The 12,093-nt window shown below is 50.8% G+C and overlaps 2 protein-coding genes across 3 annotated transcripts in view; one reads left to right on the forward strand and one right to left on the reverse strand.

Moving 5' to 3' along the window:
• The window catches only part of psme4b (proteasome activator subunit 4b), a 17,636-nt gene extending 7,294 nt beyond the window's left edge, over positions 1 to 10,342 (forward strand). For both annotated transcript variants that reach the window (XM_076999449.1, XM_076999450.1), the window contains 34 exons: positions 138 to 227; positions 325 to 389; positions 508 to 658; positions 774 to 872; positions 1,014 to 1,083; positions 1,184 to 1,251; positions 1,353 to 1,568; positions 1,652 to 1,809; positions 2,026 to 2,121; positions 2,217 to 2,272; positions 2,403 to 2,459; positions 2,548 to 2,603; positions 2,717 to 2,815; positions 2,961 to 3,023; positions 3,102 to 3,197; positions 3,291 to 3,422; positions 4,512 to 4,721; positions 4,851 to 4,987; positions 5,074 to 5,127; positions 5,228 to 5,357; positions 5,450 to 5,531; positions 5,662 to 5,815; positions 5,906 to 5,972; positions 6,065 to 6,190; positions 6,309 to 6,461; positions 6,553 to 6,657; positions 6,758 to 6,849; positions 7,018 to 7,149; positions 7,305 to 7,599; positions 7,871 to 7,999; positions 8,106 to 8,261; positions 8,336 to 8,498; positions 8,580 to 8,713; positions 8,876 to 10,342. In XM_076999449.1, coding sequence (XP_076855564.1) covers positions 138 to 227; positions 325 to 389; positions 508 to 658; positions 774 to 872; positions 1,014 to 1,083; positions 1,184 to 1,251; positions 1,353 to 1,568; positions 1,652 to 1,809; positions 2,026 to 2,121; positions 2,217 to 2,272; positions 2,403 to 2,459; positions 2,548 to 2,603; positions 2,717 to 2,815; positions 2,961 to 3,023; positions 3,102 to 3,197; positions 3,291 to 3,422; positions 4,512 to 4,721; positions 4,851 to 4,987; positions 5,074 to 5,127; positions 5,228 to 5,357; positions 5,450 to 5,531; positions 5,662 to 5,815; positions 5,906 to 5,972; positions 6,065 to 6,190; positions 6,309 to 6,461; positions 6,553 to 6,657; positions 6,758 to 6,849; positions 7,018 to 7,149; positions 7,305 to 7,599; positions 7,871 to 7,999; positions 8,106 to 8,261; positions 8,336 to 8,498; positions 8,580 to 8,713; positions 8,876 to 9,010 — 4,026 coding nt within the window. In that variant the 3' untranslated portion in view covers positions 9,011 to 10,342. The remainder of the gene's footprint in view (positions 1 to 137; positions 228 to 324; positions 390 to 507; positions 659 to 773; positions 873 to 1,013; positions 1,084 to 1,183; positions 1,252 to 1,352; positions 1,569 to 1,651; positions 1,810 to 2,025; positions 2,122 to 2,216; positions 2,273 to 2,402; positions 2,460 to 2,547; positions 2,604 to 2,716; positions 2,816 to 2,960; positions 3,024 to 3,101; positions 3,198 to 3,290; positions 3,423 to 4,511; positions 4,722 to 4,850; positions 4,988 to 5,073; positions 5,128 to 5,227; positions 5,358 to 5,449; positions 5,532 to 5,661; positions 5,816 to 5,905; positions 5,973 to 6,064; positions 6,191 to 6,308; positions 6,462 to 6,552; positions 6,658 to 6,757; positions 6,850 to 7,017; positions 7,150 to 7,304; positions 7,600 to 7,870; positions 8,000 to 8,105; positions 8,262 to 8,335; positions 8,499 to 8,579; positions 8,714 to 8,875) is intronic.
• On the reverse strand, positions 10,339 to 11,939 carry chac2 (ChaC, cation transport regulator homolog 2 (E. coli)). The gene is made up of 3 exons (XM_076999454.1): positions 11,622 to 11,939; positions 11,469 to 11,504; positions 10,339 to 11,356 (listed from the first exon to the last, which is right to left on the reverse strand). Exons 1-3 carry the CDS (start codon positions 11,754 to 11,756, stop codon positions 10,973 to 10,975), a joined length of 555 nt encoding a protein of 184 aa, XP_076855569.1. The 5' UTR covers positions 11,757 to 11,939; the 3' UTR covers positions 10,339 to 10,972.
• Between the last annotated feature and the right edge of the window lie 154 nt (positions 11,940 to 12,093).

Consider the following 12,093-nt stretch of genomic DNA (forward strand, 5'->3'; position numbering starts at 1 on the left):
AACATCTGGCAGTTCGGTCAAGACACTAGAACTTAAGCTCTGGACAGCGAGTTCACAGCTGCTAGATCTGTTGGCTACATAGATGCAAAAGATTCTCACTGAGTTGATTAGAAATGTTGCTGTTGTGTCCATCTTAGATAACGTTCCAGTTCATCGCTACCTTCACCACACTTGTGCCTTTAGTAGACTGCTCCTCTGCCCTCCATGAGCAGAATGACCTGACCGAGGTGAGGACTTGTTCGTGTGTGTGATCCATGTCTGATGGATGTCACTGGGTGTAGCCCGTCTGTAATCGGGTGATCTCAAGTCTTCTGTCTTGTCTAGATGGAAAGAGAGCTGTGTTCGGCTTCAGCCGAGTTTGAGGACTTTGTCCTGCAGTTTATGGACAGGTAAATGAGTGACTGTGTGTGGGTGTTCTAACTCTGCTTAATGCTGTCACGTTTAATCTCTTAGACTCCACCCACCACCACGACAATCACCACGTTCACCTACGTGTTCTGTGTGCAGGTGCTTTGCCCTGATCGACAGCAGCACCCTGGAGCAGACGCGAGAGGAGACGGAGACTGAGAAGATGACCCACCTGGAGAGTCTGGTGGAGCTGGGTCTGTCCTCCACCTTCAGCACCATCCTCACCCAGTGCTCCATGGAGATATTCAAGGTCTCCACCTCGCCTCCCTCCGCAGCTCGTCGGCCTCCCATCGAGTCCCACGCGGTGCTTCTACTTTCCGCATCGTTTAACTTGAACTCGTCCTTGTCGCCCACCGTGTTGACAGGTGGCTCTGGAGAAAGTCTTCAACTACGCCACCAGCAACATCTTCGAGACGCGCGTGGCGGGCCGGATGGTGGCCGACATGTGCCGAGCAGCAGCTAAGGTGCCGTCCGAGTCCGCACCCGCCACGACCCGCACACGTAACGCTTGTGTTCGGCAGCCGTGCAACCGTGTCTCCTCTCTCTCTCTCTCTCTCTCTCTCTCTCTCTCTCTCTCTCTCTCTCTCTCTCTCTCTCTCTCACAGTGTCACCCCGCCGAGTGCCTGAAAGTGTTCGTCCCCCACTGCTGCACCGCCATCCTGCACATCACTGCCAGTACGTCCGGCTCGCTCTCTCTCTCTCTCGGTTGTTCTCCCCCTTCTGTGTGTGACCGCGTATAGCTGTGGGCTCCACTCTGCGCTTTTGACTTTTACAGACGAGGACGTGCTGAACGACGAGGAGCTGGATAAGGAGCTGCTGTGGAACCTCCAGCTGCTCTCTGAGGTAAAACAAAGTCGGGGAAAAAAACGGGTAAAGTGAAATAGCGTGAATGAAAACGCGGAGAACGTTGAAGAGTTTCGGCCCCTCCCCCTCCCGTCACTCAGGTGACCCGTGTGGACGGAGCGAAGCTCCTCCCCTACCGCACGCAGCTGGTGCAGATCCTGCAGCTGGCCCTGCGTCTGCGCTGCAAACAGGGCTACAGCCTGGCCTGCAACCTGCTACACCACGTCCTGCGCTCCACCGCCCTCACCTACCCCACCGACTACTGCAGCGTCCCGGGGGGCTTCACCCTGCCCCCATCCCAATACCTGCCCATTAAGGTATGGAACAGGGTGCAGGAATGTGTGTGTGTGTGTGTTGCGCACCCTCCTCGCGTGTGTGACGTACGCACCTGTCTCTGCAGGACTGGGGACGTCCCGGCGACCTGTGGGACCTGCGGATCCAGTGGCACGTGCCCAGTGCCGAGGAGAAGAACTTCGTCTTCTACTTGCTGGACCTGCTGCTCCAGCCCGAGCTGAGACGCCTGCAGAGTTACGCCCAGGGTCAGCAGGACATGAGCAGGTCAGAGGGGGTGTGGGGTTACCCACAACTAATACTGGTGGAATACAGCTGGTATAGCGGAGACGGTACGGGGACGGTTAGCGGCCTGGTTAGGAACGGTCTGGCTCCACCAGAGTTGTCCTCTAAATTTCTAGTTTGACTGTGCGTGATGAACAAAGAAATCTTGTTTGTACCATGTAATTAAAATGTCTGCACCGTCCCGCCCGCCTGTTCCAGGGACGATGTTCTTCAGAGCTTGGCCATCGTGCAGCACTGCCTGCTGGGGGCCGGATGCATGCTGCCCCCTCTCGACAGCCCCCTGGTGCCCAGCCTGTACGCACTTCACCTTGCTTTATTACATGTACTCTTATTTACAAGAAGTAGTACGTGTGGACAATGCAGTCTCATGATTATTTTCTATTTCTCAGAGTTCAGAGCATGGTTAGTCTGGAGGAGACTAAGCTGTATATCGGGGTTGACTATGGTGAGCTCAAATACGTCTCAGCGCTTCTTCTCCTGACTTCCCTTGTTGGGTGTAGACGTTAGTTGATCATTACGGTGCTTTAGAGCAGGTGTCTGTCTAGCCTCTGACCAAGTGGTTGGTATTTCCACAGATAACTCCAGAGAGAACTACAGAGAGGCAATCTGTGAAGTCATGAGACAGCTGCTCCGTAAGTCCAGTCCTGTTCTTCAGCCGACTTCCTTGTCTGTAGCTACATGGCGCTACTACTACAGTTAAACATGCTGATTGTCGTTTAGATTACATCCTTGAGCACTCGGAGGACGACACCAAATCCCTGTTTTCCATAATCAAGGTGAATATGAGCAGTGTTTTAGACGCATCAGTTCACTGTGGCCTCTTCTGCACAGAAACGCAGAAGCCTTTGATTCCCCTCACCGGTCCTCCCTCCGCCCTGTTTTCTCTTAGATCATCAATGACCTGATGCACTTCAGAGGCTCTCATAAGCATGAGTTTGACTCTCGGTGGAAGAGCTTTACTTTGGTTAAGAAGTCTATGGAGAACAGAGTGAGTTAATGACTGTTTAGTCTGTCTGGAAAGAAACGTTCCAAGTCTAGCCCTTCACAGCAAAACAAAAAAGCTCCTTTAGCTTTATATGCCATTAATACCCAAGATGAGCGTTTTCCTCATTTGAAATGTTTGTGTGTCCTAGCTGCATGGAAAGAAACAGCACATTCGCGCCCTTCTCATAGACCGAGTGCTTCTCCAACACGAGGTATCGATCATGCGTTAATCAGAGAATAGCGCATAAGTGTGTATGTAAAAGACTGATGCGTGGTACTTTCGTTGGCAGATGCGTAAACTGCTGGTGGAGGGTTTAGAATACAAGACCATTCACCAGGACCTGCTCGGAGACCTTCTGCGTCTGTCCATCAGCACCTACAGTCAGGTAAGCTGCAGTGAAGGAGGAATCCGGAAATCCACATGGCAGTAGCTACCCTTCCCTCACGGCCGGCGCCGGCATGGTCTCGCCTGCTCCCAGGTCCGCAGCAAGGCCCAGACGGCGCTGTTCTCCGCCCTGGGCACGTATAATTTCTGTTGCCGGGACATCACGCCTCGAGTGCTGGAACTGCTGGAGCCCACGCGAACGGACGTCAGCCAGCAGCAGCTGAAGGTACGTGACCCTCGCAGCCCCCGCGACCTTCACACGCAATTTTTGATTTAGTTTTAGTCTTAGTCTTTTGACTAAAATGCCATTTAGTTTTAGTCATAATTTAGTAATTGGATTTGTTTTTAGTCTTAGTCTAGTTTTAGTCGACTAACTATCAAAAGAATTTAGTTGACTAAAATATAAATGGTGTAATAGTCATTATATACACTTGCACAAAATGAAACATTTATTAATCAGTTACAGAATATTATTGTTTGTATGTGCAATATATACAAAAACTAATTTCCAAAAACTTTATTGACCTGAACTTATAATTATTGAGCATAACAATAACAAAACATTGATGACCAGTAGGCCCACTCTACCTGAAAACATATGGAGTTTATGAACAATGCATATTACATTCTATATAAAACTGGGTGCCGTAAAAACAACAATGCCATAGCCCGCAGATGCCGTTTCATTTGTTGTATTTTTCCCGACATCATTGTCCCATATGGTTTACACACTGTCTTCTTTTTCTCCAAGTCAAAGGAGAAATGTGTCCATATATAGCCTCTTATTTTTCTCCCTAACTTCGAGTTTAATTTCACGAGTGGCCACAGTTCACAGGCTGGTATGGTCTTAACGGGTTCTGTGCGATGTGAAGATGTTAGTTCTGATTGGACGGTTACCCGGTTTGTCCCGCCTCTCCATGTACGCTAAAGTAGTTATGGTTGGATCTCTTCTTAACTTATCCCTACCTTTCACTAAACTAAATCAGGTCTGATTGAATGTCGTTGCTGGCCAATATTTTCGTCTCGGTTTTTATTCGAAAATGTCCATTAATTTCGTCATCGTTTTTATCCCTTCGTATAGTTTTTATTTAGTTATCGTCTCGTTTTCGTCATGAAAAAAAGGTTCGTTGACGAAAACTATGACAAATTATTAGTCAACGAAATTAACACTGTTCACACGTGACCTTTTAGGCGTCGGCTCAGGGTCACTGTTAAATGCTTAGTGTGTTAAGAAGTCTTGATAAATTATCATATAAAAAAATTCTAGATGTTATTATCATTGTGGTACATTTTTTTTAACCCATGCTGATTTCAGGGAGCCCTGTACTGCCTGCTGGGTAAACATGGAGGCGTGTGTCTGGCGAACCTGCACGACTGGCACTGCATAGCTGCGACCTGGCCAGCCATGGTGCGTTCGGGCCTCAGCCCGGCCACCTCCCTGGAGAAGCCCTCCATCGTCAGGCTCTTCGACGACCTCGCAGACAAGATCCACCGCCAGTACGAGACCATCGGCATCGACTTCACTGTGAGAAGCTCCGCCTCCTCTCCTCCTAGAATAAACGATAAACCGCTAAGGTGATTCGGGCGGCCGTCATGCTGTGCTGTGGAGTCCTGCGCGTCTCTCCTAGCTCTGACGGGCGCGTGTGTTACCCAGGTGCCTCAAAGCGCGCTGGAGCTGGGCCAGAAGATCGCGGAGTCGCCCAGCCCGCCCCCTCTCGAGGCCCCGCCCTCGGAAAAGGAGCTGGGGGAGGGGCTCGCCCTGCAGCAGGCCAGAAACCTGGAAGCAGTGCAGTGAGTGACATCGCCCAGCCAGAGCCACGCCCAGCTATCACCGCGTCCGTTGTCCTTCGTTTTTCATAACTATCCATTCTGTGCAGGAAGTACGAAAAACTGGTTCACGACCTCCTGGAATGCCTGGATGACCGTGACCTGTAAGTTTTGTTCTGGTCAGGTAAAATAAAAGAGTTTCTTCGTAAAAATAAAACGAAGAGCAGGATCTGTGTGTAAACGCACGTGTCGGTCGTTCTCAAGGCCGTGGAAGTTTGAGCACATGGCCATCGGCTTCCTGTCTCTGCTGCTGCGGGACGACCACCCTCTCCCCGCCCGAGCCGTGCTCTTCCTCGTCCGCAGCCTCAACCACGACGCCCTCATCGTGCGCAAGGTGACCCCCCCGACTGTCCCCGGAACCCCAGGGCCGTTCCAGCGCAGTGCTGTTACATCGTCACCTTCTGCACCTCTCTCTTTGCCCTTTAGGTGGCGATCTCTGCTGTGGCGGGCATTCTCAAACAGCTGAAGAGACCTCGGAAGAAGGTGGCCGTCACGCCCAGCGACATCAGTAAGCTGCCAGTATTCAGTAACCGCAGTTCAGATACTGAAATTTAGGTTCCTATATGAAAGCATGGGTCCGTTTCCCTGCGATTGACTATAAGGATGTAAGCATGCTAACAGCAGGAGGGTTGTGGTAGGTGGGGTGACCGAGCCGGAGGAATTGGTGGTGGGAGACAGACCGGGAAATGACTGGCTCCAGTACCATGACGACAGCTTGCCACGCAGCCCACGGGACTGGGACAGTTTCCGCTTTGTGGAGAAGACCCACTGGGGCTACTACTGCTGGCCGAAGTACGTGTCTCCTATGGGCCGGCACCCTACCTGAGTCCGTCTTGGACGCTCCGAGCTTCGCCTTTACTCTCTCTCTCTGTCCTCCTGCAGGAAGCTGATGCTGTACGCTCCCATGGAGGAGCAGCCTAAAGACCTCAGCCCCGAGGAGATGAACGAGGTTACCCCACCTCCCGCTGCCCGAGAGGAGCATGTGCAGCCCAGCGGCTTCCGGGAGCTCGCCGGCTTTAACCCCCTCTTTTCCCGTTCCAGAGCGAGCGCATCGTCCACAGCCACTTCTCCAGCTCACAGTTCCTCACCCAGCTCCTCGGGTTCCTGTCCCTGGAGGACCGCAAGGGCAAAGACAAGTTCAACCCCCGACGCTTCTGCCTCTTCAAGGTACACGACCGCAGGGACCGCGAGGCGCCACGCTGGCCCGGGGCTGTTCTTCTCAACGTTCTTCTCAGCGTTCTTCTCAGCGTTCTTCTCAGCGTTCTTCTGACCGTTCTTCTCGCAGGGCCTATTCAGGAACTACAGCGACGCCTTCCTGCCCGCGCTGAAGCCCCACATGGAGCGTCTGGTCACGGACTCCCACGAGAGCAGGCAACGCTGTGTGGCGGAGATCATCGCCGGCCTGGTGAGGGGCAGCAAACACTGGAGCTTCACCCAGGTGAGTCTCTCTGGCTCCATCGCCACCAGCTACACGCAGCGGCGCTCGGCGAGGAGTGATTACACCTTCATTTCTCATTTTCTCTCTCAAGGTGGAGGGTTTATGGCAGTTCCTGATTCCTTTGATGCGAACAGCCCTATCCAACATCACCGTGGAGACCTACACAGACTGGGGCACGTGCGTGGCGACGGCCTGCGTATGTCCACTGTACTCTCTTCACGCTCCATTTGTACTGCTGTACGCCCAGCACTGCACTGAGGACGTGAAGGTAACGGTCAGTTGTTCTGGGTTCCCAGGAGAGCAGAGACCCACGCAAGCTGCACTGGTTGCTGGACCTGCTCATGGAGTGTCCTCTCAGTGGGGAGGGCGGATCCTTTGTAGATGCCTGGTAAGAGTTGAGAACCATTTACTCCAGTAATTCCACTAAACAGTAAAAAAACCATCATATTTGTAAAATATATAAATGTAAATCAAATCTTCATCACTGCAGAAGTTTAGTTAAGATTAAGAACCTGTCTCTCTCTCTCTCTCTCTGTCTCCCCCCCCCCCCCCCCAGTCATCTGTACGTGCTGCAGGGAGGTCTGGCCCAGCAGGAGTGGCGGGTGTCTGAGCTGCTACACAAACTGCTGACCTACCTGGAGCCCAAACTCACACAGGTGTACAAGAATGTGCGAGAGCGCATCGGCAGGTGAGCCATGGGACAGACCTCTTCAAATAATCACCTTCAGTTTCAAATGAGATCCTGAGCTACTGGTTTGAGTAAGATTATTAATGGTTCCTGTGACTCCTCCTGTCTCCTCTCCTCCGTCTCCTCCTCTGCCCTCGTCCCCTCTCTCTCCACAGTGTACTAACGTACATTTTCATGATCGACGTGACCCTGCCCAACACGGGCCCCACCAAGTCCCCACGCATTGCTGAGTTCACGGAGCGGGTGATGGGGCAGCTGAAGCCCCTGCTGGAGGCCGACGAGGAGATCCAGAACCACGTGGTGGAGGAGAACGGAGTGGGTGAGCAGGACGAGAGGACCCAGGCCATCAAGCTGCTGAAGACCGTGCTCAAGTGGCTGATGGCCAGTGCAGGGCGCTCCTTCTCTACCCCAGTGCCCCAGCAGCTCCAGCTCCTGCCTCTGCTCTTTAAGGTTCTCTCTCTCTCTCTCTCTCTCTCGCTCTCTCGCGCTCTCTCGCTCTCTCTCGCTCTCTCGCTCTCTGTGTCTGTCTGTCTCTCGCTCGCTGGCTCTCTCTCTCTCTCTCTCTCTCTCTCTCTCTCTCTCTCTCTCTCTCTCTCTCACACTTTTATTTTTTTGGTCTTTGATTTTCATTATCACATTTTCTGTCTGCTGTGTTCTCTCCAACTCATCTTACACACACACACACACACACACACACACACACACACACACACACACACAGATAGCTCCGGTGGAGAACGACGACAGCTATGATGAGCTGAAGAGGGACGCCAGGACCTGTTTGTCCCTCATGTCCCAGGGGCTCCTCTACCCAGAGCAGATCCCCCTGGTGCTGGCTGTGCTGACTGAGGTGAGCTCGCACCCTGCTGGGGCAGACCGCCTGCCCTTTGCCCCCTTCACGCCCCCACACTGGTGCACACGGGTCCGGAGGTGCTGATCCTAGCGTGTGTTCGCAGATGGCGGTCAGCAGCTCCTGGCACGCCCGCTTCTCCGTGCTGACCTACCTGCAGATAATGGTCTTCTACAACCTGTTCACCGTGCTCAGCACCGAGCAGGTGGTCCACAACATCCGCACGCTGGTCATCAGACTCCTGGAGGACGAGCAGCTGGAGGTACACGTCGCCCCCTGCTGGCTGCGCCCGTCGTGTTTGCTGTGCACGCACGTTCTGACTCCCTTTTCCCGCAGGTGAGGGAGATGGCCGCCACCACGCTCAGTGGCTTCCTGCAGTGTGACTTCTTGACCATGGACGACTCCATGCAGACTCACTTTGAGGCTCTATGCAAAACCAGACTGCCCAAAAAGAGGAAGAGAGACCTGGGTTCTGCTGTAGACACCATACCCTCAGTCGGTAAGGTGCTGGCCATCTGCCCTAATTACTGACGTGCTCATCAACTCGTATTTGCTCTAAACTGCGTGGTGGTGTGTTCAGATCTGGTGCGGCGACACGCGGGGGTGTTGGGCCTCAGCGCCTGTATCCTCTCCAGCCCGTACGACGTCCCCACCTGGATGCCACAGCTACTGATGGACATCAGCGCCCACCTCAACGACACCCAGCCCATCGAGGTGAGCTACCACGCCACCCTCCTCTACAGCCCCTTCCTGGAGTGCCGTCAAGACGTCGATCGAGCTCAAACCTTTGCCCCTGTGTGTGTGTGTGTGTGTGTGTGTGTGTGTGTGTGTGTGTGCGTGTGTGTGTGTGTGTGTGTGTGTTCTTTTTCTTCTCAGATGACCGTGAAGAAGACCCTGTCGAACTTCCGCCGGACTCATCATGACAACTGGCTGGAGCACAAGCAGCAGTTCACGGATGACCAGCTGGTGGTGCTGACCGACCTGCTGGTGTCTCCCTGCTACTATGCTTAGACGGGTGAACCGGGTCTGTCCGGGGCTCATTTCAGACCTTCTGAACCTCCTGTACACTTTAAGTGGTGGTGGACTAAGATCCCATACCAGATAGGAGTGAACACAGGCACAGAGAATACCTTGAATTTAGACAAATGGATAAAGGGGTGATTGTGTATGTACTGTATGTATGTATTTAACCCACATTTTGCATTTTGGCTATACTTAATATTTAAGGTTTCCCAGTGCAGGGATGAATGGCCTGCAGCCTGTAATATTATTGTACAGACAGCTTTTGTTTGGTTTTTTTTTTTTTTGTTTTTTGTTTATTCCCAGAATGCATGGATAAGGACAGGCTGCCTGTGGATCTCTGATCTCCTTTTCGGTGAAAAGAGGTTCCCAACGTCCGGTCACGTTTGATAACATTTGAGGACGGGGTCAGCTACAGAGCTGCTGGGCAGTCTTTCTGATTTTGGCTGCAGTGGAGCAGCAGGTGGTGGCCTGACCCCTCCCCAAACAGTACGGCCAAATGAAGTCTAGCTATCAATCTGGCAGCTCAACGTGTGAATGAAACCTTCCAGAAGATGCTGAGAACTTCCAGTGTAGTAGGACTTTATTGGGCTGAACTGCTATAAACCAGCACTACCACGTAACGGACGTGCTGTTTTGCGTTCGTGCGTCGCATGTTAGACTGGTAGCTCTGGATGGCTACTGTGTATCGCTCAGCTCACATGCCACCATACGTTTGAGTGTGTGTTTATATATGTATATGTGTATGTATTTCTGTACATGCGTTTATTTATGCATAAGTGTGTTACTCGTTAGTTCTAGAGAGGCTACGTTCTGGTTCAAAATGATCAGCTAGTTGGGAATGAGCTCAAATGTGTGTTGACGAGTCCGTGAAGAGATGCGAAGTGCATGGGCATGTTGGTGTGTGTGTGTGTGTGTGTGTGTGTGTGTGTGTGTGCACAGTTCAGAGTTATGACTGTGTGTCAGCACTGTTGGTCCAGGTTGCTTATGTGGCATGTGACTGGGGAACCTCACAACACGTTCCACAGTCATCCCCCCTTTTCCTGCACCACCTCGTGATCCAGCCGTACAGCAGCACACGCTCGTGAAACACACGCTCGTGAAATACACACTCGCCCAACCACGAAGAGCTTCAGATCACATCCTTCCAACTCCAGTTGGGAGTGAGCGCTGGTTAGGTTTTGGTCTGCATTATGGAATATGTCAATGTTAAACTCACTGTTGCGTAGTGCCAAAACTGCAGTGATTTTTCTCTATTTTTTTAGATGTACTGTTTGCTTGTTTTACCTAAGAAAAGGCCAATAAATGCAAAGTTTTTAACCAGTGTTCTCTTTTGTACAGTTATGACACATTTTCCACACACTCATGTTTCCAACAACGTGCTGTTCTAATGTTACAAGTTACTTCATTTAAAGAAGAACCAGTTGTTCTGGCTCTGGGTACATTTCGACTGCTAGGGCAGAAGCCAACAGTTGTATAGATGCCTTATTATCAGATATCAGTGGCAGGGTGAGATATTTGTAATATTGCATAATGGCAACAAAGGACCTGAACTGGTACACATTTAGCATTGCAATAAAGGTTGATATGCACATTTTGCATGTAATAAATTACTTTGCATTAAGTATATTGCCCCTTTACACCCACCATAACTCCAGTTATAACATCCTCTGGTAGTTCAGGTAGCCTATCAGATTTTCCTTCCTGAGTAAAATAATTGTAATATACTAGTCATGTACATCACATGAAAACCCAACATTTCTAAATATAAATTGCATGAAGTGCAAATTGGAATTTACAAGAAAAGGCTATTCAACATTTGCATATGTAACATTTGTTTGACTTTATGCTGTAGTTGTATGTTCTCACTGAAGTACAGTGTAGTATAACTGTTTTGGGAATTTGTGGATAAACCTCAAAATAAGCACCCAATTCCTCGTGTATCTGAGCAAATCAGCTTGACTTTGTCTCTGCGGTGTCCTTCAACAGCCCTTTGACCATCCGCTCTAAGGCGAATAGGTGATCATCTGAGTCTTCAGGCACCAGGGCCCGTAGCGCATCAGCAAGCTCAAACAAGTACTCCGTGTTGCGACCACTGGGACCCACGGACCTGAGGATCTGCTGTGCAATCATCTCCAGAGGTGCCGGACCCAGGTAGTTTGGGTTGTCACAGGACCCGATGTAGAGCAGCGTTTCCTGTATGGGCTCGTGTTCATCTTTAGGATGAAATGTTACTGCCATCACCCTGTATCCTCCTTTCTCTCTGTAGTCTAGATACCTCTTCACCTCCTCCTCTTTTCCTGAAGGCAACTTGTAAGCAACTCCCCACACACAGCCCTACACAGGCAAGAAAGGTTGTGTTTTAGATGCTTTAGGTACCTGGTGGTAACCACATTTATTTCAATATCTCTAACCAACATTATGTTAATGGTTCTACTGGTACCATTACCTCTGGATCTTCAGTTAGTGTCACCACCCGTCCAGGCTGGAGACAAGAACGTGAAAAGGCGTTAAGAAAACCCCCGTGTGCCGCACACCCACCAAGCAGTTCACACAAGTGTTGGGCTCTGACACCGAACGGGGAGACCCAAGTGGTCGGTACCTTTCCGGGGACTCCGCGGTGGTCGGTGCTGCCTTGCCAGAACCTGCGGCTGAAGCCTCTTATGAACCCAACGCGCTTCTCCTCGAACGGAAAATCCACCTTCCAAATCAACGAGCCGTAGCCGAAGACCCACATGACCGTTCAACTAACCGGCGGATTACTACAGACTATAGGTCCAACCGACGGAAATATTAGACAAACACATTATTTTGGCGTAGAACCATGACAGTAAATTATTAAAATTTTGGACAGGTCGGGCAGACACCAAAAAGCCGGTAGTAAATAAACGTATACGCCGGAAATGACGTACCTTTGGTTACGTCAGCATGCGACTTTTTTTAAACATATACCAAATGTGATATATGAGAAATGTATGATAAATTCGATTATGTTTTAAGTAATTTATGATAATAATTTAATATAGATTTGGCAACAAATCCACTTTTATACCCAACACCTAAAGAGCATCAGG

This window comes from Brachyhypopomus gauderio, chromosome 3, assembly GCF_052324685.1.
Source record: "Brachyhypopomus gauderio isolate BG-103 chromosome 3, BGAUD_0.2, whole genome shotgun sequence".
NCBI lineage: Eukaryota > Metazoa > Chordata > Actinopteri > Gymnotiformes > Hypopomidae > Brachyhypopomus > Brachyhypopomus gauderio.